Below are 22,939 nucleotides of genomic sequence, written 5' to 3' on the forward strand. Positions count from 1 at the left end.
AGTAGCAGCAAAAACAGCTGCGGCAGGAGGTGCAAGAAGCTGTCGTGGTAGTTAATACCTTGCGATTACGCCGGTTCATGTGCTGGAGAGGAAAACAAATGAGCCGCATGCGTGACCCGCAGCCGTCTTGACATAACGAGGACACCTTGACCGCATCGCAGCGGCGAGTAACTCATTAGGCGAGGAGTGTCAAGAAGGAAGAAAGTGCGTCATCACGTAACCCGGCGCGAGCGATTAAAGCCAAGGCTATAGATGCACGTCTCCTTACGTTCCTTCGCTGATCCTAACCACGTCCCACCAAACTAGCTGTAATGCGTGTGTCCGTACAAAGGAAGACAGCCACGATGGAGGACTCTCGAAGTAAGCGGGAAACCTCGACGGCCATACAGCGTCGCTTACTTCCAAATGCGTTGGCGAAAACCGGGAAAACGAGGTCGTTATGTAACAAACAGCCGAGTCTCGACGAAGCGTGGCTCGGGACTTGTAGTTGCAACGCGCAGCACGTTAACCCGTATTTATAGTAATAACGAATCGCGCGTTATCATCCACGTCACGGCCACGTTTGTCACCGCGTTCTCGCAAGTTCCAAGAATCCACTAAACGCAAAAATATTAAGAAGTTGGACGTTCGAGCAAGTCACTGGTATACTAGCCAGTGACATGCTTGACGAACTATAATTCATTATCAAAGCTGACTTACGCAAGAAAGTGTGTTAGCCGCACACGACGACTAATTGTTCATCCCGGTTGCATTAGTTTATTGTCACTAATGTCTTCCGTTTCTCAGGTTCGTGTAGCTCCAACAAAGACATAGGAAAACCAGCGCAATCGTTTGTGAGACGTACATGCGTAATTACGGTGGGGCAGTGAGGCACCCAGACAACTCCCCACTTATAGACACGTGTTTACTGAGAACAAGGCTTCCTTTTTTTTTTGCCGTTCTGTGCGAGGTCACCCGTCCGTGAAGATGAGGACAAGGCATGACGATGATGAAGTGTGCGCATCACGTGCGTACACCGGTTATAGCGTGGCGAACGTCTTGAGCAGCACGATGATGCTCTTGGGGACCCTGGTGTTGGAGGGCAGCTTGGGGAGCTTGGGCAGCGCCTTGCAGTACTTGGACTCCGTGGTGTAGCCGCCGCAGAAGATCTTGAGCGCGTTGCCCAGGATGTGCTCGCCGGCGTTGCGAGCGAACAGGATGGCCTGCGCGTCGCCGCACTTGTCGCGCAGGTTCTTCTCGCGGCAGTGGAACATCTTGGTGTAGTCGCTGTTTGTGCATAGCGTCGGAGAGAGGAGAGAAGGAGACGCCAGCATGTTTAGGGCGCTTTTGCTCTGTTGTGTTTATTTATCTTTAACTTCCCTATTTATTTACTTACTCCTTACCTCCTTACTTATAGGTTACGTGGTGAAAAGGTAGACCATGTTTCATCCCGACCAGACGGGCTTCCGTCAAACACTGAACTTCACTTATAGCTGCACATTTATTTACCTACTTTACTTACTGACTGCTCACCTGACTGACATTGATGTAGTAGATCATTGATTGATTGATTGATTGATTGATTGATTGATTGATTGATTGATTGATTGATTGATTGATTGATTGATTGATTGATTGATTGATTGATTTTGATGGAAATGGAAACGTTGGCAACTAATGTTCCGCCATCTTAACCACGAATAGCACATCACCTTATGATTAAAATATAACTTAATTTGGTATGAGACCATTGCGGCTATTCAGGCAATATTCTCAAGAGCGCGTAAACAGTCATTAGAGCAAAAAAAGAATAAAAAAAGGAAGAAGGGGAAAAAAGAAAAAGACAAAGTTACTCATGGCACGTTCAGCAGTTTCTGTGGTTAAATTTCGATGTCAATGAAGTAAGAAAAACTTATACAAAAAACCCGAAAACAACAACGTGCTAAGTGTCATTACATATAGACACACTATCATTGTCACTAAAAACTATTGTTAAAGCTCTTAAAGCAGATTACTGTACTTACGCGTTAACTCATACATTCAGAAGTTTTCTACACTTATTGCGCGATCAAGGCGATTGTCGACTAGCACAAGAAAGTTTTATTCCCCACGTTTTAGCGTCATCGTTTTCGCGGAATACATTGCAGACCTAGCAGCGCTTCGCGATGACATCTGGTAACGCCGCATTCAAGCTTGAACATAATGCCGCAACGCGTCCTCCTGTTGCGCGAAACTACTTGGTACGAAAAAAAAAAATGAAAGAAAAGTTATACTAGGACGAAGGCTTTCGCCCCTTCAAAGACGCTTACGTCGGCAAGTGTCGAATGAACAAGTTATGAAGCATTACGGCAGCGGAATTATAACTATACGATGGCACCTTCGACAGGTTGCGCGCAAATTTCCGAAGGTAGCCTTAACAGCAATCGAGAGAACACTCCGGGGAAGCGAACTGCATTTTAGCTACGGGACTCTACAAGAACATTTAGTTTTCCTCAGGCGCTTTCCCCAACAGAGGATCGCGCCTGGCGTAGAAATGTAGCTCGTGAACGGGAGCCTTCGGCAAGAAAATAGCCCTACTGCTGCGCTAACTGCATTTTTTCTTTCTGTGTCATTACAGCCGAACTTATGTTTTAACGAGACGTGTTTCCATGAGTAGTGGAAATAACGAGGTATTGGTGAGTCCAATTTCTATGCGCACTCGTGTACGTAAGATGTCGTTTTAATGAAACGAAAATTACCTTTTGAAGGATATAAGAAACGCGCTGTACAGAACTACAATTAAAGGTATTTCGTGCTGATTAGGCCCTAAACAGGCGAAACGTAAGAGGAAACGTGCACCGTACAGCCATGCAGGGCTGCGTCAATTGCTTCCTTGAGCAGAGCACCTTGCTTCTTGACAGAGTTACCCAATCTGTCATCCGGTGTCACGAATAAGTCGGCCGGAAATGACGACGTAAACTTGTTACAAATGAACTTCCTGACCGCATGACCGCCACCGGTATTAGGGCGCACGGGTTACTGTCGTTCCGGATCAGAGACCACTAATAGTCGTGTCCCAACGGTCGGGCGTTCAGTCTACCGTGAGGACAGATGTCTTTGCGACGTTTTGGCAGCGATCGTATCTACACGGCAAGAATAAGTGGAATGGTAATTTCTATATCACCGAAAGGGGAGCGACGACAAATCACTGATGCCGTCAGGTGTTGTCACTTCGAATCACGTGGACAACGCGTTCCTGCGCATACGCCATCGGCAAGAACGTCAAAGGCGTTTTGGCTTGAGTACCGAAGAGTATACAGCGAAATGAGAGAATTCTTTGACGTACAAGAAATACGAGTTGGTCCCAAAATACGAAAACATGTGTTGGTGTGTGTTTGTGTTGGTGCACGTGTTGGTGTGTGTGTTTGATTTTTGGTGTTGGTTTGTGTGTTCTTGTGTAGACAAGTGTGTGAGATCGTGTCGTGGAGCAGCGACGACTGTTGCTCATGTTTACTTGTGATAAAATAAAAATAATGCACTTTAAACGCATCGCATAAGGTATTTGCTCAGTAAATCAAAAGGAAGAACCCTAAAACCTTAAACACGAGTGGGAACGGTATTGCACTCAGACGTTCTCGCTTTCCAATAGCCACTGTCTATAGGCCCCGGAATAGCGACAAATAAATTAACCTTACCAGCAGCCGTAGCGGATGCGGTTCTTCGTCTCGGCATTCCTGGCGGTGGTGAATAACTCCTTCTTGAAGTTCACGATGCACTTGTGGATGGAGTCACCAGCCTTGTTCAGGCACTTGGAGTGCTGGAGGAAACCTGCGGGAACGCGTCCCGGCGTCTCAAGCTTGACGCACACCACTGACAAAGCTACAGTCGCAATCATTGTTAATAATCGTGTGTAAACACACATCACTTTTCATTTTCCATTTCATATTTGTGCGGACTTATCAGGAAATGCCCGCGAAGAGAGGCAAAAGGAGACTGCCGGCTTCCTGACAAGGCCTAATAACACCACGACAGCGAGAGAAGCGGGCTAACAGTTGTCTCCTAATGTATGTGCAATAAATTATATGTAAATAAATAAATAAATAAATAAATAAATAAATAAGAACGACACCATCCACACTCGCTTCAACATGACAGAGAAAGAAAGAAACAGGAAGAAAGATAGGAAGAAGCTAAACAACGAAATAAAAGGAGAGAAAGGGGGGAGGGGGGGGCATACCACAACATATCACATGAGACTCGGAGTACGAGCATTACAGACGAGAGTCGATAGTCACGTGGGTGACATGAATTCCAGCGTAGCTTTGGGACCCTCAGCTCGAGTTGATCGCAGCCTTTGGGAACAAAGAAATCATTAAGCGCAGTTCCAGCGCGAATTACTTGCTTGAACTTGTTCAGCGGCACACAGCGAAAACTGTGGTAAGTTATGCATTCGAATAGCAAGTACTCAAGCATTTCTCTGTGCTCTCCGCAAGTGGGCCACAAAGGGCTTGGCCACACGTCCTTGTCGGCGAAGAGGATTTGCTACATACACGCATCCACAATCTGCCGTCTTCAAGCAAAAAAAAAGAAGGAAAGAAGAAAGCCTCCTCGCAAGAGCAAGCAGATAGCATTTCAGGTTTCGATGAGTGTGTGTGTGAACACGTGGTCCTCAATTGTGTGCACTGCATAGCGGTGGTGCACGCGTGTTCTAGAGCTTGCTTCACAATTATCGCTTAGTTTTTGTTTGCGCGTATTGAGTCATTAGAGCAGTGGCACGAACCAGAAGAAAGTTTCCTGTACATAGAAGTCGCGTGTGCTATTTGTTTCGAAATATTTCATGAATCTAATGCTCTTCAGGCACTATAGCCTCACTGCGAAGTGCGAACTGCACGTTACAAAGTGAAAATTGTGCAATGTGTGCTTGATTACTGTCTTCGTTTTCTTTTTTCGGTATTGACGGCAACCTTAGAGAACGGGCTAGTGAAGCACTGGCCATCTGAACAGAGATAGAAAAATGAAAGGCGGGGAGGTTAAACAGACGGTCAGGTCCGATTTGCTAACCTTCACTCGGGGAGAAGGGATAAAGGGATGAAAGGAGAGAAAGAAGGCAGAGAAATGGGTGCCGGCGTGTATAAATTGTGCGTCTTCGCCCCCAATCTACGTCGCCAACTCGCGCGTTTCAGAGACATCATTTCAGAGACGCCCGCGTACTTAAGTATGGGTGCACGTCAGAGAACCCCACGTGGTCCAAATTATTCCGAAGTCCCCCCCACTACGGCGTGCCCCATAAAATAAGATCGTGGTTTTGGCACGTGAAACCTTATAACTTAAATTTAACGCGATCGCGTTCCGGGTGTACCTGCGTGCTCCACGTGGGTGGTGTTGCACCTGCGGTCGTTTTCCTCCCGCATGGTGTTGATGGCGGTGAAGGCGGTGCCTCGGTAGAAGCCGAGCAGGCACCGGTCGGTGAAGTTCAGCGCACACTGCAACGCCTTCGCTCGCTTCCTGCATACAGTGGAATAGGCGGCGGCATGCGGTGGATTCCGCCGTCTTAAACGCACGCGTTGCTCGTTGTTCAACGGCTTATACACGTGATATCTACGAACACCTTACCGCGCCCAGGCAGGGGGAGGATCATCCCTTGGAGGATAAAGATCAAGTCACGTTACGGCGCGCTGCCGCGCAAGCTGTGATCGTCGATTAATACTTCGCGTATTTTTGTTTTCTTTTGTAACGATAGGAATACTTTGTGCAAACTTAAAAAGCCCAAGCCCTTTCACCTGTCAAAGTAGCATGCTGTTGCGCGAACAACGTTCTTATCGGTCGATCTTTCATTTATTTGTTCCGAGAGAAACGAAGGTATAGGATACATTTCTGAGTAAAATATTGAAAATCTAGAACGTTAACAATTTCGCTAATCTGCCAGTGTAAGAGTGAGGTAAAGATCGAACATCCATGTATATTGATCCTTTCGCAATGTCTATAAATCTTGCACCAGGTTATCTTGCCGCCCAGGGTTTTTTTTTTTTTTTCTTCTCCTTTCATCCTGGCTAAACAAGCATCTGTGTTTCTCGCTAAGACAGGCCTGTTGATTCAGTACTTTGACAGCACAATTTCACAGTCTGTAGCTTTACTTAACTTTTTTTTCCTTTACTTCCTCCCTGCCCTTCGAACAACACTCGTAACCTTAACAGACAGATCAGCCTCGAGTTGCGATGACGTTACTCACTTGCAGTAGTCAGCCATCTTGGAGGCGGTGTCTGGCAGCTTGGAGCTGAAGCCGAACGTGAGGAACTCGAGGTTGCACTTCTCGGCATCCGAATCGCTGCATCCTTTGCCCAAGCTGACGACCTGCGCCACGGCTAGCGAACGAGAGTAGAGACGATTGAATATGTTCACAGAATGTTATCAATGCTGCTCTACACATGCAGTTTCTCTCAGCTTGCGACAGTTACGCGGGACCTTACACGGAACTTATTTTGGATGTGCTTTAAGTGTGTTTTTTCAAATATTTCTGGCATTCCGGCATTGTTTTTTTCATGCATAGTGTTTCCTATTTCACTCCAGTGCTGAATTTTTTCCGGCGTATGTGAGCTTTTTTTTTTTTTTAGGCGAATTGTCACCCGGCGTCGGTGTGTCAGATTTGAACCGCCCGATAATCACACCGTTATCATGGTTGAGTGAATCGGTGGATTATCCGTTATGACAACTGTTGCTAATGCCTTAACAATGTCGCCAGGTCGTGATCCAAAGTACTCCCATTTAGCAAAAAGTCGTTAAATGATGATGATTATGATAATCTTAATGACGACGACTTGGTGGGGAATTTTGTATTTCTCATGTCCTAACTGTTTCTAGACGTCTTCCTTATTATAATGGCTCGCAGGACGTCAAAGTAGACTACGTCGGATCATTATAGTGTGTTAAAGAATAATAATAAAGTTTAGTTTTTGTGGTACTTAATTGCCCGAGTGATAGTAATACAAAGGCTGAGAAAGGTAACCCAGGCTGAAGCAGACAGGCTCCAGACAGCAAAGGCGATTGTTTGGAAGGCTGTTGCGCATGAAAAAAAAATCTGTAAATTATTTTCGGGCCATTACAGACGCAGCGTAGATTAGTTGCTGCTATTTCGCTGGACTTCTTTCACCTCGACACTTTTTTCTTTTTTTTTGTTCCCTGGCACATCGAAACACCCACTGAAAGCATCCAGCTCCCGAGACATTGCTGCTGCTAGCGTTCTTACTACTTCAATGCCTTAACGGTGCCTTGCTCGTTTTTCCGAAAGCGAAAAACGATTTTCCGTGAATACCACAGTATGTGAATGTCCTCGTTTCAGTTCACGACGAAAATCGCACTGAACCACGCTCGAGAAACTTTACAGCCGTCCCCTTACGACAAAACAAAATGCTTGGAATCTGGTCACAGCCGACGTCAGCCCGAGTTATTCTAAAAGCACTAGTGCGCGTACTTTTTTTTTTTATCATCGAGATTGAATGACAAATTCCATTCGTTGTCAGTAGCCTTCCTCGCGTTTGGTCGGACAGATTTTCTTCGTGCGTTTTCTTTTTTTCTTCGTCCTTTCTACGCTTTCCCCGGTGCAACTTAGACAACAGGGCAGTTACTCTGACGAACCTCTCTGCATTTTTATCTCTTAATTTTCTCTTTCTTGAATGCATACCTTACACTAAAAGGCCACCACGTCACCAAGAATGCCTACCAGTACAGTCGAAAGTAACGATCAATATATACATCTTTTAGATGGACTATCGTTTCACTGAAATGTAGCCCTGAAGAAAAGTGAACGGTTCGGTGGTACATATTCTGTAATGGTCATTGTGACCGCGCAGGAGACTGCCACAAGTGCATCGTACCTGGCCCGGGCGTGGCTTAGTTTGCTAAACCTAGAGGTCCACGTCTTCTCCTTTGTACTCACTTCGCACTTGCTATATGTCCAGTAAAACTTTCATACAACTGCAGTAGCAACTATGAACGAGAAAAATCACGTCTTTTGGCGCATTTAGCCAGAACTTCAGTTTTTCAGAGTGAACGTTCGAAGTTTGATAGCGGCTGAAATGCCATGTTTTCCTCGACCTTTAAGTTTTAACTTTGGTTTTAAGACACACTTGAGATCATCACTTATTACAGGGAAGTTACTATGAGAACAGCTTATGATGACGCCAGAAATTGCGCTGGAAAACCGGCATGACAACCGTCTCCCTACTAAAGAAAGGTTTTGCATTTTTTCGACGCGCGCTCGGCGAACATCTTCCACTTACCAGTTCCCACCAGCGCAATCCCAAGTAAACAGAAGAGTGCGGACTTCATGTTTGTGACTCTCTGTAACTCCTGCGTTCCGCTGGTCCGCAGGTGTTTGAGTCACGCGAACAACTGCGGTTCTTGGCAGGTCACCCTAAGAACTCGCCGATCTTTTCAAGGAGACCTCCGCCAGCAAACCCTGGCACAGGATTGGATAATAGTTGCCTTGGATGAAGTAACGGAGGCGGGTTGGCCCTCGACTGCCTGCGGTTTTTTTGTCGCACTCTGAAATCTCATCTCTCGGTGAGCAAGGACAGAAACCGCGAATCTCGACGACCAAGGCGAGCGACTGCCGGAATTGGCTCTTTCGTGACCCATATCTGTTTATCGGAGCGATCCCCGCGCAAGGATCTTCGTTTATGCGCTATTTATCGATATTAGTTTCTGCTACCTGCCTTGGCTAACCTTTACTGCTTGCACCTGAGCTTCGCTGCAGGCCTTGCTGCGCAGAAAGAAAAAGTCAGTCTAACGCCGCCAATAGAAAAAGGACAAGGTTGAAAGAAGGGTAACGTGTCTTTATTCAAGGTGCAAAGAATAATTCGCTTAGTCACTTTCTGTCTCCTAATGTCATGAACTGAACTTCGCAATTCCTGGACTCTAAACCGCAATTCCTGGGTTCAGCTAGAGAGATCGCGTTTTCGCAGAGAGTCGTGCCAAAGAAGTAAGCATCTGTCATCTATAGAGTGTAGGCGCGGAACGATAATACCTTAGCAAAAACCGGACAAACGCCTGTTCTCGCGTGTTTTCTAACATTAATAGCATTCTGATAACGCGGAAAATCAGATAAAGAACCGGCTCTAGATGAACTAAGAATTAGCCGCAAAGCCTTGAATTCACCGCCTTCATTACACTTTGTTAATTCGTAAACATGAATCAACAATAAGCTCATTGCCAATGCGAGCGCGAGCGATTGAATTAAATACCTGAATGGAAGCAGTCAATGTGAAATTAGCCTCCTCGCGAGTAGTGAGAGGAAGAGAGATCGTGCAAACATGGCTGCGTATTGGTATCACAAACGCATGGCAAAGATAAAAGTATATACAAAGTATGGCTTCGGACTAGATGAGGAAAACATATTTGAAGAACAAAAGATACAAGGACACAGTTGAATTTCAGTTGTTCTTTATTTTTTTTCTTCGGGCTCGTTACTTTTTTTTAACGTAAAGCATTGTTTAACCATATACCTGGCACTTTGCGGTAGGTGGGTTCCTCCGTCGCCTCGTTTCGGCCCTCTTTCAGAAAATAAAAAACGAAAAGAAATTACTCGCTGAATGGTGGGATAGAATCAAGGTAGCCCAGCACACAAGCCGCAATGGTCTAACCATTGCGCTGCAGGTGCTTGCGTATACCTCTCTTGTACTAATGCGACTATAACGCTTTCTTTTATAGGGTTCTACGTGCCAGAACCACTTTCTGATTATGAGGCACGCCGTAGTGGAGGACTGCGGAAATTTCAACCACCTGGGATTGTGTAACGGGCACCTAAATCTAAGTACACGGGTGTTTTCGCCCCCATAGAAATGCGGCCGCCGTGGCTGGGATTCGATCCCGCGACCTCGTGCTCAGCAGCCCAACACCACAGCCACTAAGCAACCACGGCGGGTAACTATAGCGCTTTCAGACGATCGGCAGGCGCGTCAAGTCGCAGGGCAACTGCTTCCTTCGAGACGTCAAATGTTGGGCGAGTTGGTTCTTGACGATTCAAAAATGCAACAGCACGACTTGACAAAACCGAAAGAGCCTTCGAGGACAAGCGCTCCCTAAAAAAAAGCGAGAGCGCCTGGGCGCACCCGCGCCATGTGCGCTTTTTACGCGAACGATGTGAACTAACTGTAAGCCCGGCGTCGACGGTGAGCTGCGGCTTGTCGTCCTGCTCTCTGCGCAACAGCCTGCTCAGCACGATGCTGCCTGGTTGCAGCCGTGCGTGGACTTCTACGATTCGCTTCTTAGGCAGCGGTTCGTAATTTGCGAGGAGGCGCCAGAACGTGCACCAAGGGTAAACACCGGTATCCAGACTACGTGGTTGCACATGTCCCATCCCTTGACCCGTTACACGATACGGTGATGCTCGTGATGATCATGATGTATTAACATCCCCTTTGACACAGGGCGGTGACAAATAGTCACCTAGCCTGCTTGAGTTAACCAGGTCCAGTTACATGCAACTGCTAAATGTCGGGGCGCCTGGTGCAATACAACACACCAAAGATTGCATATATCGACGCTACAGATACGCGGCGCGCCTGTCACACCGCGTGACAAGTGAGTGAGTGAGTGAGTGAGTGAGTGAGTGAGTGAGTGAGTGAGTGAGTGAGTGAGTGAGTGAGTGAGTGAGTGAGTGAGTGAGTGAGTGAGTGAGTGAGTGAGTGAGTGAGTGAGTGAGTGAGTGAGTGAGTGAGTGAGTGAGTGAGTGAGTGAATAAACTTTATTGTAGGTCCGGCGAGGACGCGAACTCGTCGCGCACCCGGCTAGTCCCACGTCGGGACCGGCAGGTCTAGCCCACCGGCCCGGTCGCGGGCACGCCGGACGGCCAGGATTTGCTTTTCTAGAGCGGGCCTACGCGGAAGCGAGTCCCACTCCTTCTTGATGAACTTGGGGTATGTCGACCCGCACTCCCAAGTGGCCCAGTTCGATTATGATGATGTTGATGATGATGATGCTTAATTATTGACATCCGCTTTGAAACGCGGTGGTGACAAACAGTCACTTAGCATGTTTGATCTAACCAGGCATGCCATGCACGGTTTTCCGTTTAGCATTTCTGTATACATATTCTTAATCTTCCTTTTCTTCCTCAAACAGTCCATCTATTTTTTTGTCCAATCCCCCATAGTGGGTAGGAGCACGTACTTGATAAAACTACGTTGCACTGCTATCTAGGCAACATTTACATGACATGCCGCCTGATGTAATATTATGCAACTGCAATGCAAATTGCTCACGTATCGACGCTAGACGGCGCGCATCTGACGTCGCGTGACAAGTGACGCGGTACGGTGGTAATGATGATGATGACTATGATGATTTATGGGCATCCCTTTTGAAACGGGGGGGCGACAAAAGGTCACCTAGCCTGCTTGATTTAATCAGATATGCCATACTTGTGTTTAATTCTAGCATTTTTATACATCTCGTTAACCTTATTTTTCTTCCTCAAGACAATCCAACCATTTCTTGACAGCGATAGCTGTGATAGCCTGCCGATAGCTGCGACTGACACCGGCGACGGCGGCGGCGGACAACATCGACAACCGGAACGGCTTTTGGAATGAGCCCATAACAGCTTACGCCGTAAGAATAAGAAGGACACGGTTCATCTTCAAATAATTGAATTCGTTAGATAAACAAATCAAGCTTATACCCTCTTGCATTTATTTTTTCATTTGCTTTACGGTGTGGCATATTTTTTCTCAAGTTGTCGTACTTGTTACTGGCCCGCACATGTGCAATCGTTCCGAAAGCAATTGATCAATTGAAACTCACCGTGTGTTTTGTCTATTTCCGTGGCCAAATGTCTTTTCACGTTGTTAAACGTCATTAAAATTGGTACTTTCGACCGAAAGGCGAAGCATTGACAGCGATAGCGCTACGCCTACCGTAACGCTTGAGCTCTTCGGACGGTGTTCTAACTACACGCGGCTGTGACTATACACAGATGGGACGTACGCGAGTGTGCCAGAATGTCTGGTTCTCTTTGGCTGTAAGCTTTAACACTCCATGCAAGGCCTGTAATGACTGTATTGTACGCTGTACTGTATTGCACTGTACACCCTCGAAGATCACTCACCAACTATCCCAAGCAATTAAGCCACTTTGCTCCGTAATAACATGACACTGCACGGGCCGAATCTTTTCGCCCGTGCACGACCCGGGCCCGTGGCTCCAAACCCGAGTCCGCGACCACATGAACGGGCCCACTAGGGTAACGTAGTCTACACATGCCTTAATATTGGCATTGCTTTGGGGGTGTATTCTAAAACACTAGAATAAATCCGCATGCAGTGACAACAACACATTGCGGAAATATTTTGCCTGACCGAATGCGCGTAGAGCTAACATTAAAAGGCCTACAGAAACAAAATCTATGTTGAAAATTTCCGGTAAGGCATTCTTATTTAAAGTTCCTGCGCAGCCCTTAACCTTGTAAATTCCAAGAATTATACACACTCGTAAGATAACTGACAGTTTCACCCGAATGCGAACCATTGGCAGTGACAACGAGGTTCAGCGCTGTGCTCTTATATAGCTCCTCGTATACGGTGCACTGGTGTTGTCCAAACCGACGCCTCATAGGGTGGCGCCCTGCGCCCTGTGTATCCTAAGTGGGGATCTTAAAGGCTGTGCCCTTGCTCGTTGTATGCGGCGGAAGCCAATTCGGGAGCCGGAAACACGTCGTGTATTGACGTCGGGTTTGGGACGCCACCTACACGCGGAAGCGACACGGCGGCGACGCAGCACGCGAGACTGTGCTGCTCTTTTTGGACAGGAACAGCGCCCATGGCAAACGCCTGCCGTGTGAGTGCAGGCTGTCACGTGGGTAATGTTGGCAACGGCGTTACTGGTGCCGCACCTCGGTGGTGCGCGTGACGACACAGACAGAAAAAGACGTAAAGCTGGCGGCGTCTGGCCGCGCGTAGTTCAACTTGACGCTTACCGTCTTTTCCGTGCCCCGGCCAGTACACGTGCCACAGTGTGGTAAGTACACAGCTGCTCAGTAGAAACGTCGGTGTGCGTACAAGCAACGTTCATGGCAGCAGCGGAAGCCGGAACGCTGCCATGGCTCTTGCAGAGCCGATTTAGCGGAGTGCGAGAGTGATCCACCTGGTTACACTGCGTGAAACAAGACGAAACTCCGGCTGGGGCGGTCTCGCACACTGCGTGAGGGTGACCCGGCTTCGACACTTTTGCAGCTCTACATATATATATATATATATATATATATATATATATATATATATATATATATATATATATAACCATCAACGCGCGAGCCACGCATGCGCGTCAATGCCGCGATAGCAAGGCGGCGCGAGCGCCCCTTCAGTGAAAAGAGTGTAGATTGCTTGCACTGCGAAATAAATTTTTTATCACCTTTTGTTTATGCGCTGCAATTCTAAAATCTCTGACCAATAAAGTAGCACAAGAACTGAAAGCGTGGTTTGAGCAACCTTGGCGGTTGAATAGGTTTGCGCTTATCTTATATTGCCTAGACAAACATATCGCATGCATATACATGAACATAAGCGGGAGATCCCCGCGGCGGAAGTCCACCTGAAGTGTCAAAGTGCTATCGCAAAAAAAAAAAGAAAAACGAATGTTTGTTGAAATTGCTTATCGTGGTGAAGGGTGTTTGTTATGAGAGAGAGAAGGAAGGAGTGGATGTTTGTTGTGAGAGTGCGGAAGCGGCAAGTTACGACATGCACTTCTGCATATTACTTTGTTTTCCTGCAAGATTGGAGAGTGTGTGTTCTGCGCTAGAAATTGTAATTGTGAGTGTAGCGTTAACTCCTGAACACTGTCAACGGCATCTCACCTTAGGTGTAACTAAAGAAATTATGAGGTCCGTAGAGTTAGTAAAGCAATGGAGTAAAAAAAATTGTACTGATAAGTTGAAAGTGACGCTCTATTTGACCCGAACACCGCGACGAAGTGAGAAGGCCATTGTGGGTAAAGGAATAGATTCAAAAATCAAGCAAGCAAGCAAGCAAGCAAGCATACATACATACATACATACATACATACATACATACATACATACATACATACATACATACATACATACATACATACATACATACATACATACATACATACATACATACATACATACATACATACATACATACATACATACATACATACATACATACATACATACATACATACATACATACATACATACATACATACATACATACATACATACATACATACATACATACATACATACATACATACATACCTTGCTGATTTCATGCGCACTCAGACGGCCTCTACGGCAGTACAACCCGCGGTACGTGCACGCATCGAATCAACACCACAACACAGCGATGACTCGGTGGAAGGCTCCGGTTTGACCTCCTAGGCTTCTTGAGGGAGGCTTAAAATTGGGTACAAGAGGGTCTTTCTTCTTCTTTTTTTTTATGTAGTTTCGACCCTGTCGAAATGTGGCCGCCGGGGCCAGTAATCCAAGCCTGAGCACGCAGAAGAACGCCAATAGCCACAAGCTCCTTCACTCCAGTGTGATGGGTGACCTACCTATAGCGACTGAACTGTGCTTTTAGTGCTGGTGGCCGTAAAGACATATTTTAGTGCTTGTGTTCGTGTGTGTATGGCGCTGGTTCGATATATTCTTCTTGTTTTTTCTTTATATTTTTGCTTGAACACCGAATTTGGAATTTAAAATTTTCGTATAGTGGACTCTAACGAAGCTTACCTGCCCTCGTTCCTACGCTTAAATAATAATAATAATAATAATAATAATAATAATAATAATAATAATAATAATATCGCATTAAAATCATTGTTCATGTCCTAATTCGACTCTTTGTCACCAAATGTCTGCTCCACGCTTATCAAGCACCATCGTAAAGATTGAAGAGTAGTGAAAGCAGGGAAGTGGCCATGAGAAATAACAACAATTTTTTTATATATATAAGAGTACATAGCGTGGCCAAGTGAAACCCGGTCTCGGTAATTCTGCAAACCCCTTCTTGAATATGGCATCAACTCAAAATACGAGTGAAAGGAACCTCGAAATGGAAGTATCGGCGGAAAATAAGAGAAGAAATTAAAGAAATTAAAAAACGCGGATAACCGCCAGCATTGAGATCCGATATAAGTAGCTGTCCTTGTTGTGTCACCACGAGTCGCGAGGCCAAATTCGCACGCGTCAGAGAGGCAGAAAATTGTCACTGATTATCGAGAGTCGCGTTTTATAGTTTTTGTTCAGTCCAAAGTTATGCACAAGAACACTTCCTGATCTTACTGTCGCCACCGATTACATCGTCGTCTCCCTTTTACGGACACTTACATACGTATTCCGGTTATCAGCGATAAACAAATTCCGAGGAGCTCCTGCCTTTTCACGTCCGCCGGGACTTTTTCTTGTTTTTTGAAACACGTTATGCGCAGTTACTGGCAGCAACTGGCTGCTCATGTGTACCACAGATGCACACTGCAAGCCTTCAGCTCGTGTTTATTTATTTATTTATTTGTTTATTTATTTGTGATACCCTCAAGGTACATAATTGTACATTGCAGAGGGGAAGGGCGAGAATACATTCGAAGAGTAAAAAATGCAGGATTAGTTCAAGGAATTTCCAAGGAACAAAAGCAATATGAAAAAAGTAGTAATGCATTCATAACAAATAACAGAGACTTACATAACATGAAAATACAGAAAGAATACACTTTAGCAAGCAGACAATGTTCACGAATAAGTACATAATTATGCCATTTGCCACAATACATTATTTTATGTTGATTGGTGCATTCTTAAAACGAGTGGGGTCACTGATGCTTACTAATGATGTAGGTACTAATGGTGCTGTGGTCGTCGTCGTCGTCGTCGTCGTCGTTGTCGTCGTCGTCGTCGTCGTCGTCGTCGTCGTCGTCGTCGTCGTCGTCGTCGTCGTTGTTGTTGTTGTTGTTGTTGTTGTTGTTGTTGTTGTTGTTGTTGTTGTTGTTGTTGTTGTTGTTGTTGTTGTTGTTGTTGTTAACAACTTCAGCTGTTAAAATCTCGCTCATGCTTTGCCCACGTCCTCTTCTAACCTCGTTCATTCCGGTCAGCGCAACCTTCGGTGACGTCTACGCCGGCTATCATCGGAAGTTGTGTTCGTTTAACGCACAAGAAATCTTCGCAGGCAGGATAGTATAGAGATGTAAGTGTGAAACGTCGCAGAAAATGAGTATACCGGCTTTTGGATACCAGTAAGATCCTTACACGTTGTCTGGTGGAATCCTAAAGCTTCCAATTACCTTCGATCGCATTTGAAAATTCATGCATTTTTCTAGAATATTATTATCTCTTATGTTACGTGTGTTCAACTTATGGAGGTTTATTTTTTCACTCTCTTTCATACGATGATGCCCAAACGCAGGCAAGGAACATACACCATTCCTGTGAATTTAATAATGAAAGTATTATATATATGAAAAAAAATGGGGGAGGGGGCGGCGGGCATGACACGACCTGGTGAGAACAATAATTGTTGGTCAAGAAATTATATTAGAAAACACTAGACAGGAACCAATCACTGCTCATGTCAGAGCGGGCAATCATGGATGCATCTTGCATGTTTACAAAAGCTATGAGATGTCAAATCGTAGAATACTGGGCAGCTTGTGCTGCACAGTAGTGACATTAAAGCGGGAACGAAGAACGAAGAAAAGACAGGATAATTACAACGCTTCACGCTGCGATTTCTTTATTTAAGCTTGCCTATCTTTTTCCCATCACTCTGCGCTACTGTTTTTGACTTCTTTCAAATTAGCCCTAAAAGCCCTCTTTAAAGGGTATTACATGAGTATGTGCGTAGGGGGCGGGGGGGGGGGGAGAAAAAAACGCTCGAAACGCTCGAATACTTTGATTTAGGTGCAGAGTCAAAGAACTCCCGTGGTCAGAATTAACCTGGAGTTCACAGTACGTAGTGCCTCATAATCGGATTGTGGTTTTCACATGTAAAATCCCAGAATTTAATATTTTTTTAGCAAAGCTTTTCGTCTGCAAGTGCTTTTTGCCGTTTGCCGGCCGCCTTTAATAACAATGAGTGATGTGAGCATTTAGGGAATAACATTTTTTGGGAGGGTGATCGATCGATACAAGTCGGGACGACTACCAATGAGAATACTGCTGGAGAACTGCGGTTGTTGAACAGAGGCATCAGTTCCTGAGCAAGCGCACGGGGCAGATAACTCCTGCTCAATAATGTTCAGTCATTCATTACGAATGCTTCGCTTTCAAGAAACTTACATATACACGTTTGTTGACTCCGTTGCGGCAAGGTAATTGATTACTTAAACAGTATCATTTTATATTCACCCTTTAAATTAATATCATACTCCTCTCTTTCGAAGAACACATAACTCTATGCGTGCTTCTGTTGACGATCTGTTCCCTCGTTTGATTATCGTCATTGCCATAGTGCTGCAGTTAACTAAAAGCAGTGGTTTCTCGATTAAAAGCACCTAAGTTGACTGGCAGTCCAGCTGTGAACGGCATTGCCTGCATGTATCAACTGCTATAAAAAAAGCCTCAGTTAATTACACAACGTACCTTCCACTAGTTTCTATAGTTCTCTTCATTTAGTCATGAAATCACTAATTGAAGTAGTGAAGTATAGGAGAGTACAGTGATGTGATCATGAAATTATTCGATTCGATATGTGATCGTCATTTTGCTCGAATATTTGTCTTCGATTCCGTCTCGAAATTGCCTTTTTTAGAACATTCCAACTATAGCAATATCCCTGTTATTGCTACGGGACGGTACATTCCCCTACGAACAGCTCAAGCGAATGTACTGTTTGGTGACAGCCCGATGGGGCCTGCATTATGATCTAACGCTAAAACTGTTCGTAAGAGAAGCCGCCAGCCAATTGTGATGTCGGACATATTATAGCCAATGCGATAGGCTAATAGTAGACAACTCTTACGAACGAAAAGCTTAGTTAATTAGTCCCATATTACCACATTCACTAAAAATTCAAACTCTAAAATGTTTCGTAAGAGAAGACGCCGAACAATCGAGATGTCGGACATTTTACTATCGCGAAGGCAACCGGCGAATGAATGGCAGACAGCTCTTACGATGAAAACCTCTGGGAATGCGACCCCTGGGATCATTTTATGTTTCTTCTTTCCTCTTTTGCTTATTAGTTTTTTGTTTCTTTTTTCTGCTATGCCCGTTAAACTCTGCTCATGTTTTTCGCGACCAGGCGCTGATTGGTTGTAGCCACAGGAATAATCCTGGCCAATAAACGTGATTTCATAACTAAACTAGGCCAATGGCTGACCTTCGAATGCCTCCCTTCGCGTAATGTGGCTGGAAGAACGGTACCGGCAGTTCTATAAATCGAGCATAATTACACGAGCCCCGATCTTCGAGCGTGATATCGTAAGTTTTATGCTTGCGCCAGAGGGGTGGGGGAGGGGGGAGGGGCACAATATTAAACTTGGTTGTTCAGGGGAGAGCGGACCTGGCGACTGCGATCGTCGATTTGCGGCGTTCGTAAGAACGGTCGCAGGGTGCTGCTGCTCTTAAAGAGTCGGGGAAAAAAAGAAAGGTTTGATTATCTAACCTTTGTGCAGAGCTAACACTTAAAGGACAGTTTAGAAACGGTATCTTTCTTCTCTCTCTCTCACTTCTACGGCTACGCGATATTTGTAACTGCGCCAGGCCTCTCGATGCCTGCATCTCCGTTCCCCATCGGCGCTCTGGCAAAAGTGATCTGCGCGCTAAGCGCGACGCGCGCTTGCTGAGAGCAAGGTCGTGATCTGAATAGTCGCGCTCGTGATACAGGCGGTTAAAGAAAAGAAAAACCATAAAGAAAGCACTCGCCAGAAGGGCTGTACGGTAAAGAAAAAAACAGGCGGGCGCGTGTGCGCGTTTAGCGCCTCAGGCGGAGCACCCAACGAAGGAGACATTTCTCCGGCACGATCGCGCGTTCTCGACGCTCCCAGAGCAGCTCGCTTACGTTTTGTTTCGCGTCGCACGCGAATCGCGGAAGTGCGACGTGCGGAATCGAGGGACCGTTTAAATGACGCTGCTCGAGCATAAAGCGGCATTAACGAGTACGGAACACCGGCGATATACCGCATGTGCGTACTCGTGTATTTGCAGGCGCCGATCTTGACGGCCTTCTTCTTTCTTGTCCTCTTTTCGTTTCCTCTTGTTCGTTGAGGCTTCTTTGCCGTAGCATCGCAGTTGCGCGTAGAAGAGAAAAGAAACTAATGACAGAAACCATCTACGATGATTATCTGTGTTGAGGCGAAGCGTTTATGTTTACAATGAAGACGCGCCAATATAATGTTTAAACTTCTTATTCATTCCGTGCTATTTTCCTTGTTTCTTTTGTTATTCTGCTGTAGATGACGCACAATAAGGAAAACAACACTCTCGAGGGTGGATTGTATGCGGAAAGCTAAACATTTTAATGTGACTGTACTCCTTATGTAAAGGGGTTTATATAAACCACCTTATCTAAAGGGGTTTATGTAATCGGTGTTAAAGGCGAAGAAACACCTTTAGTGCCTACTTTCATTGTTTGTATTTCAGGGTGCTAGAAGCGTGTTTTGTGCGAAAAAAAAATGCACCTTACACAATCTGAGGGTGCTCGGGCACTTCAACATTTCAAGCAAGTAAAATGGCTTAAGAGTTTATTTCCCAGTCATTTGCGCCAAGTCATTGTTCGAGCACGTCATATGGCGACAGCAGGCTACGGATGCCAACCTGCGGCTTCATATAATAGGCATCCCTTGTGGTGAAGCACAGATACCGAACTGTTTCGTTTATTTCGTGAAGCAGAGAAACCGGGTTTCACTAAGCCTTTCGCTTTTTACGACAGGCTTAGTTTGAACTACTTAAGGTCGGTGTTGTTTTATAGATCAGCTTCGAAACGTCAGCCAGTCTGTAGTTCTTCAAGCGCACGTTCTTCCTGGTACAGTGTCGGCACCGGAAAACTCCCATCATGTGAAACAGGCTTCGCTCGATGACGGCGGAAACTCGCTGTCAGGACGCTGGAGTGAGGAAGCGCGGCAGCACCGGCGAGCGAATCGACCTTCGTGCTGCCTCTCGCTTCAACGCGAACTAAGCGATGAAAACAGCGCACACGAAGCTATCAGCACTCGGTACGCTCTGACCCCATCGCAGATCGCTTTCATAATAGGGCACGCGCGGCTACGCCATACGCAGCAGCGGCCGGATAAGAAACCCCCTCCCTCCACCCGGTGCCTTGCGCGCGACGGAAGAGGGCGTGTTTACGCACTGCTTTCCCACCTGACGCGTGCGAGGTTGAGCCGCCGTAGAAGCGTAAGTTCGAAATAGAGTGTCAGCGCTTTGTAACCAACAACGTCAGGCAACAACGCCCGCGCAAGTGCCTTGAAAATTTCGCGTTCCCATGGTTCCTACACATCGTCACACCTGCGCAAATTTTATTGCGATAGCACTTATACGGGTGCTACAGGCGCATTTTTTTGCCGTCTGCGTTGCCGTCGCCGTGATGTTCCGCATAAAGACCAAGAGCGATAACATCGTCACCGTGTGCCGTGCGCTGTATGTGCGAGGGAACGCGTGCGAGGTTTAGCCGCCGTCGTCGGCTCACCCTCACATGCGTTCCCTCGCACATACAGCGTACGGCACACGGCGACGACGTTATCGCCCTTCGTATTTATGCGGAACATCACGGCGACGGCAACGCAGACGGCAAGAAATGCGCATGTAGCGCCTGTATAAGTGCTATCGCAATAAAATTTGTGCAGGCCTGACGATGTGTTGGAACCATGGGAGCGCGAAATTTTCAAGGCACTTGCGCGGGCGTTGTTGCCTGACGTTGTTTGTTACAAAGCGCTGACACTCTATTTCGAACTTACGCTCTCCCTTTCCCTTTCGTCCATGTGGCTTCGGTCAAGGGGCGATCGCATACTTGAAGAAAATAAGCATTTTACCAGCATCACCACCACCTCTTCGGTGGTCTGTCTGGGTATCTCTGTCTAGGTTCTTGTCAGAACATCATTTCCTATTTATGCAATAAGATTGCCTGTAAAAACTTTCATGTGAGCGAGTTGCGTGGCGTGGTTAACGGGTTCATGCTTTAGGATGTTGCTGACTTTTTTTTTTGCGTACGTTGTGTGCGGTGTGCTCGAGATGTGCAAGACAACCACCGCTGAGCAAGCCCGGTAGAGTATCTAAAGAGAGCTTCGCTTTCGTAATCAAAGCAGTTCAAGGTGTGCTGCGGCTAACATGAACAACCTTAAGAAGTGCGTGCATAAGTCATACCGTGCAAGCCTGCGCCAGGGCTTCTTGACGACAGTGGCGGTGAGCGCAAGGGACGCCTTGGAAATTATAAGGTCGTGCGCCAGGAGGCCGAAAACTTCCTCCGCATATATGCTTCAAGACAGCGCACTTGAAACGCAATGCGACACGCACGGCTGCTGAAAGAAAAAGAAAGACCGCCTCCATTGGCAACCAGCGCTGTAGCTTCACGTGCCATCAGCAGCGCCGTAACACCCAGCCTAGCGAGCGGCAGACACAGTTTCCAGTATAGCACACGCAGTGATTTCTTCGTGTCAGCAAATTCGCCGATCGTCTTGAGACACACTTCTCGCGATTCCTAACATGACACGGAATCGACGAGCTAGGACGTAGCGGCGCACGGGCTCAATGCAACGCACATGGCCATGGACAGAACTTGGCTGGGCGCATAGGGCTATAGCAAACTTTGATACATGCGGGCGTCTTTTATCGTTAAATATGTCGTGCCATCTTCGTAGCCTCCCTACCGGACGGCGTCAGCATATTTTGGTTACGCACGAAAACTGTCGTAGCGCCTCCGGGCCAACGCTGGTTCCCTATTCCACCTGGTGAAAGCGAACGTGCAGCAGAGCTGTTGCCCACGCGAGACAACCCCAACCGGCGTTAGACGACGTCACACAAGCACCACCGCCACAAGCGACCTACGTCGCGCGCGCATGCACGTGTGCGGAAAAAAATTACTGTCTGATTATGAGGCACGCCGTAGTGGAGGACTCCTCCTCCACTACGGCGTGCCATTTCGACCACATGGGTTTCTTTAACGTGCACCTAGATCTAAGCACACGGGTGTTTTCGCCCCCATCAAAATGCGGCCGCCGTGGCCGGGATTCGATCCCGCGACCTCGTGCTCAGTTGCCCAACACCATAGCCACTGAGCAACCACGGCGGGTGCATGTGTGCGGAAGTGCAGCGTGCATCCTCATTCCTTCTAGACCCTCCGCCAGGCGCGAGCGCCTTAATTAATGAACTAAATTAACGTTTAAAATCAAATTGCATCAGAAAAATGCGTAAAGTACGACTTACACACTATAGATGCAGACGTGATAGCCTGGGGAGTTCTTATTCGAACATACGAGAAAACATAAATCTTTTACGCGGAAACTGAAAGACAGCTTAGGGACGGTCGTTAATTTTTTTTATTCGATTAGCAATTAATCATTCATCATTTTAGCCTTTAATCGATTTATCGCTTTCGATGGAGGGGTTTTCATCGATTAATTTATGAATCGAAATTTTTGCCGGGCACATTTTAAAAGGTTGAAACATCGTTATCGACATTTGTAGGACCTATTTTCGGGTTTGAGAGGGGGAACCAAGTTTCGAACATGTGTGTGTAAACACTTATAACGTATAATCTTTAATAAGGACTAAATGTAATTGGGACTAGCGGCTATTGAAGATATAAACAATGCATATTATAAAATGGCACTTAGTGCAGAATTAAATATGACAGATGGCACTAGGGGATCCCTACGCAGTACAGGTAAACAAGAAATAAGAAACAGGGCAAAAGTGAAACGTGTGGTCCAACTGAACGATGCAAGGAACTGCAATATGCGCAGGAGAAAAGAAAAATTACAGGTTTAGAAATTTAAATCGCATGCTCTTTTCTGCAGAGCGCAGGAATGTCAG

The 22,939-nt window shown here is 46.2% G+C and overlaps 1 protein-coding gene across 2 annotated transcripts; it reads right to left on the reverse strand.

Annotated features, from left to right (window-relative positions):
- Positions 1 to 767: 767 nt before the first annotated feature.
- Positions 768 to 13,153, reverse strand: LOC126534604 (uncharacterized). Of its 2 annotated transcripts, XM_055071988.2 has the most exons (5): positions 12,929 to 13,153; positions 6,188 to 6,320; positions 5,318 to 5,463; positions 3,654 to 3,786; positions 768 to 1,266 (listed from the first exon to the last, which is right to left on the reverse strand). In XM_055071988.2, exons 2-5 carry the CDS (start codon positions 6,202 to 6,204, stop codon positions 1,020 to 1,022), a joined length of 543 nt encoding a protein of 180 aa, XP_054927963.1. In that variant the 5' UTR covers positions 6,205 to 6,320; positions 12,929 to 13,153; the 3' UTR covers positions 768 to 1,019. The 2 variants fall into 2 exon arrangements, with proteins under 2 accessions (XP_054927963.1, XP_050037834.2); XM_050181877.3 differs by lacking the exon at positions 12,929 to 13,153 and having other exon boundaries at positions 6,188 to 7,727.
- Between the last annotated feature and the right edge of the window lie 9,786 nt (positions 13,154 to 22,939).

Source organism: Dermacentor andersoni, chromosome 7, assembly GCF_023375885.2.
Source record: "Dermacentor andersoni chromosome 7, qqDerAnde1_hic_scaffold, whole genome shotgun sequence".
NCBI classification, from domain to species: domain Eukaryota; kingdom Metazoa; phylum Arthropoda; class Arachnida; order Ixodida; family Ixodidae; genus Dermacentor; species Dermacentor andersoni.

Coding starts and splice junctions, on each gene's coding strand:
- LOC126534604 (XM_055071988.2), bottom strand. Junction 3,787..5,317: donor CACCCACGTGGAGCACGCAG/GTACACCCGGAA, acceptor GCGTTCCCGCAG/GTTTCCTCCAGCACTCCAAG. Junction 1,267..3,653: donor CGCATCCGCTACGGCTGCTG/GTAAGGTTAATT, acceptor ATGCACAAACAG/CGACTACACCAAGATGTTCC.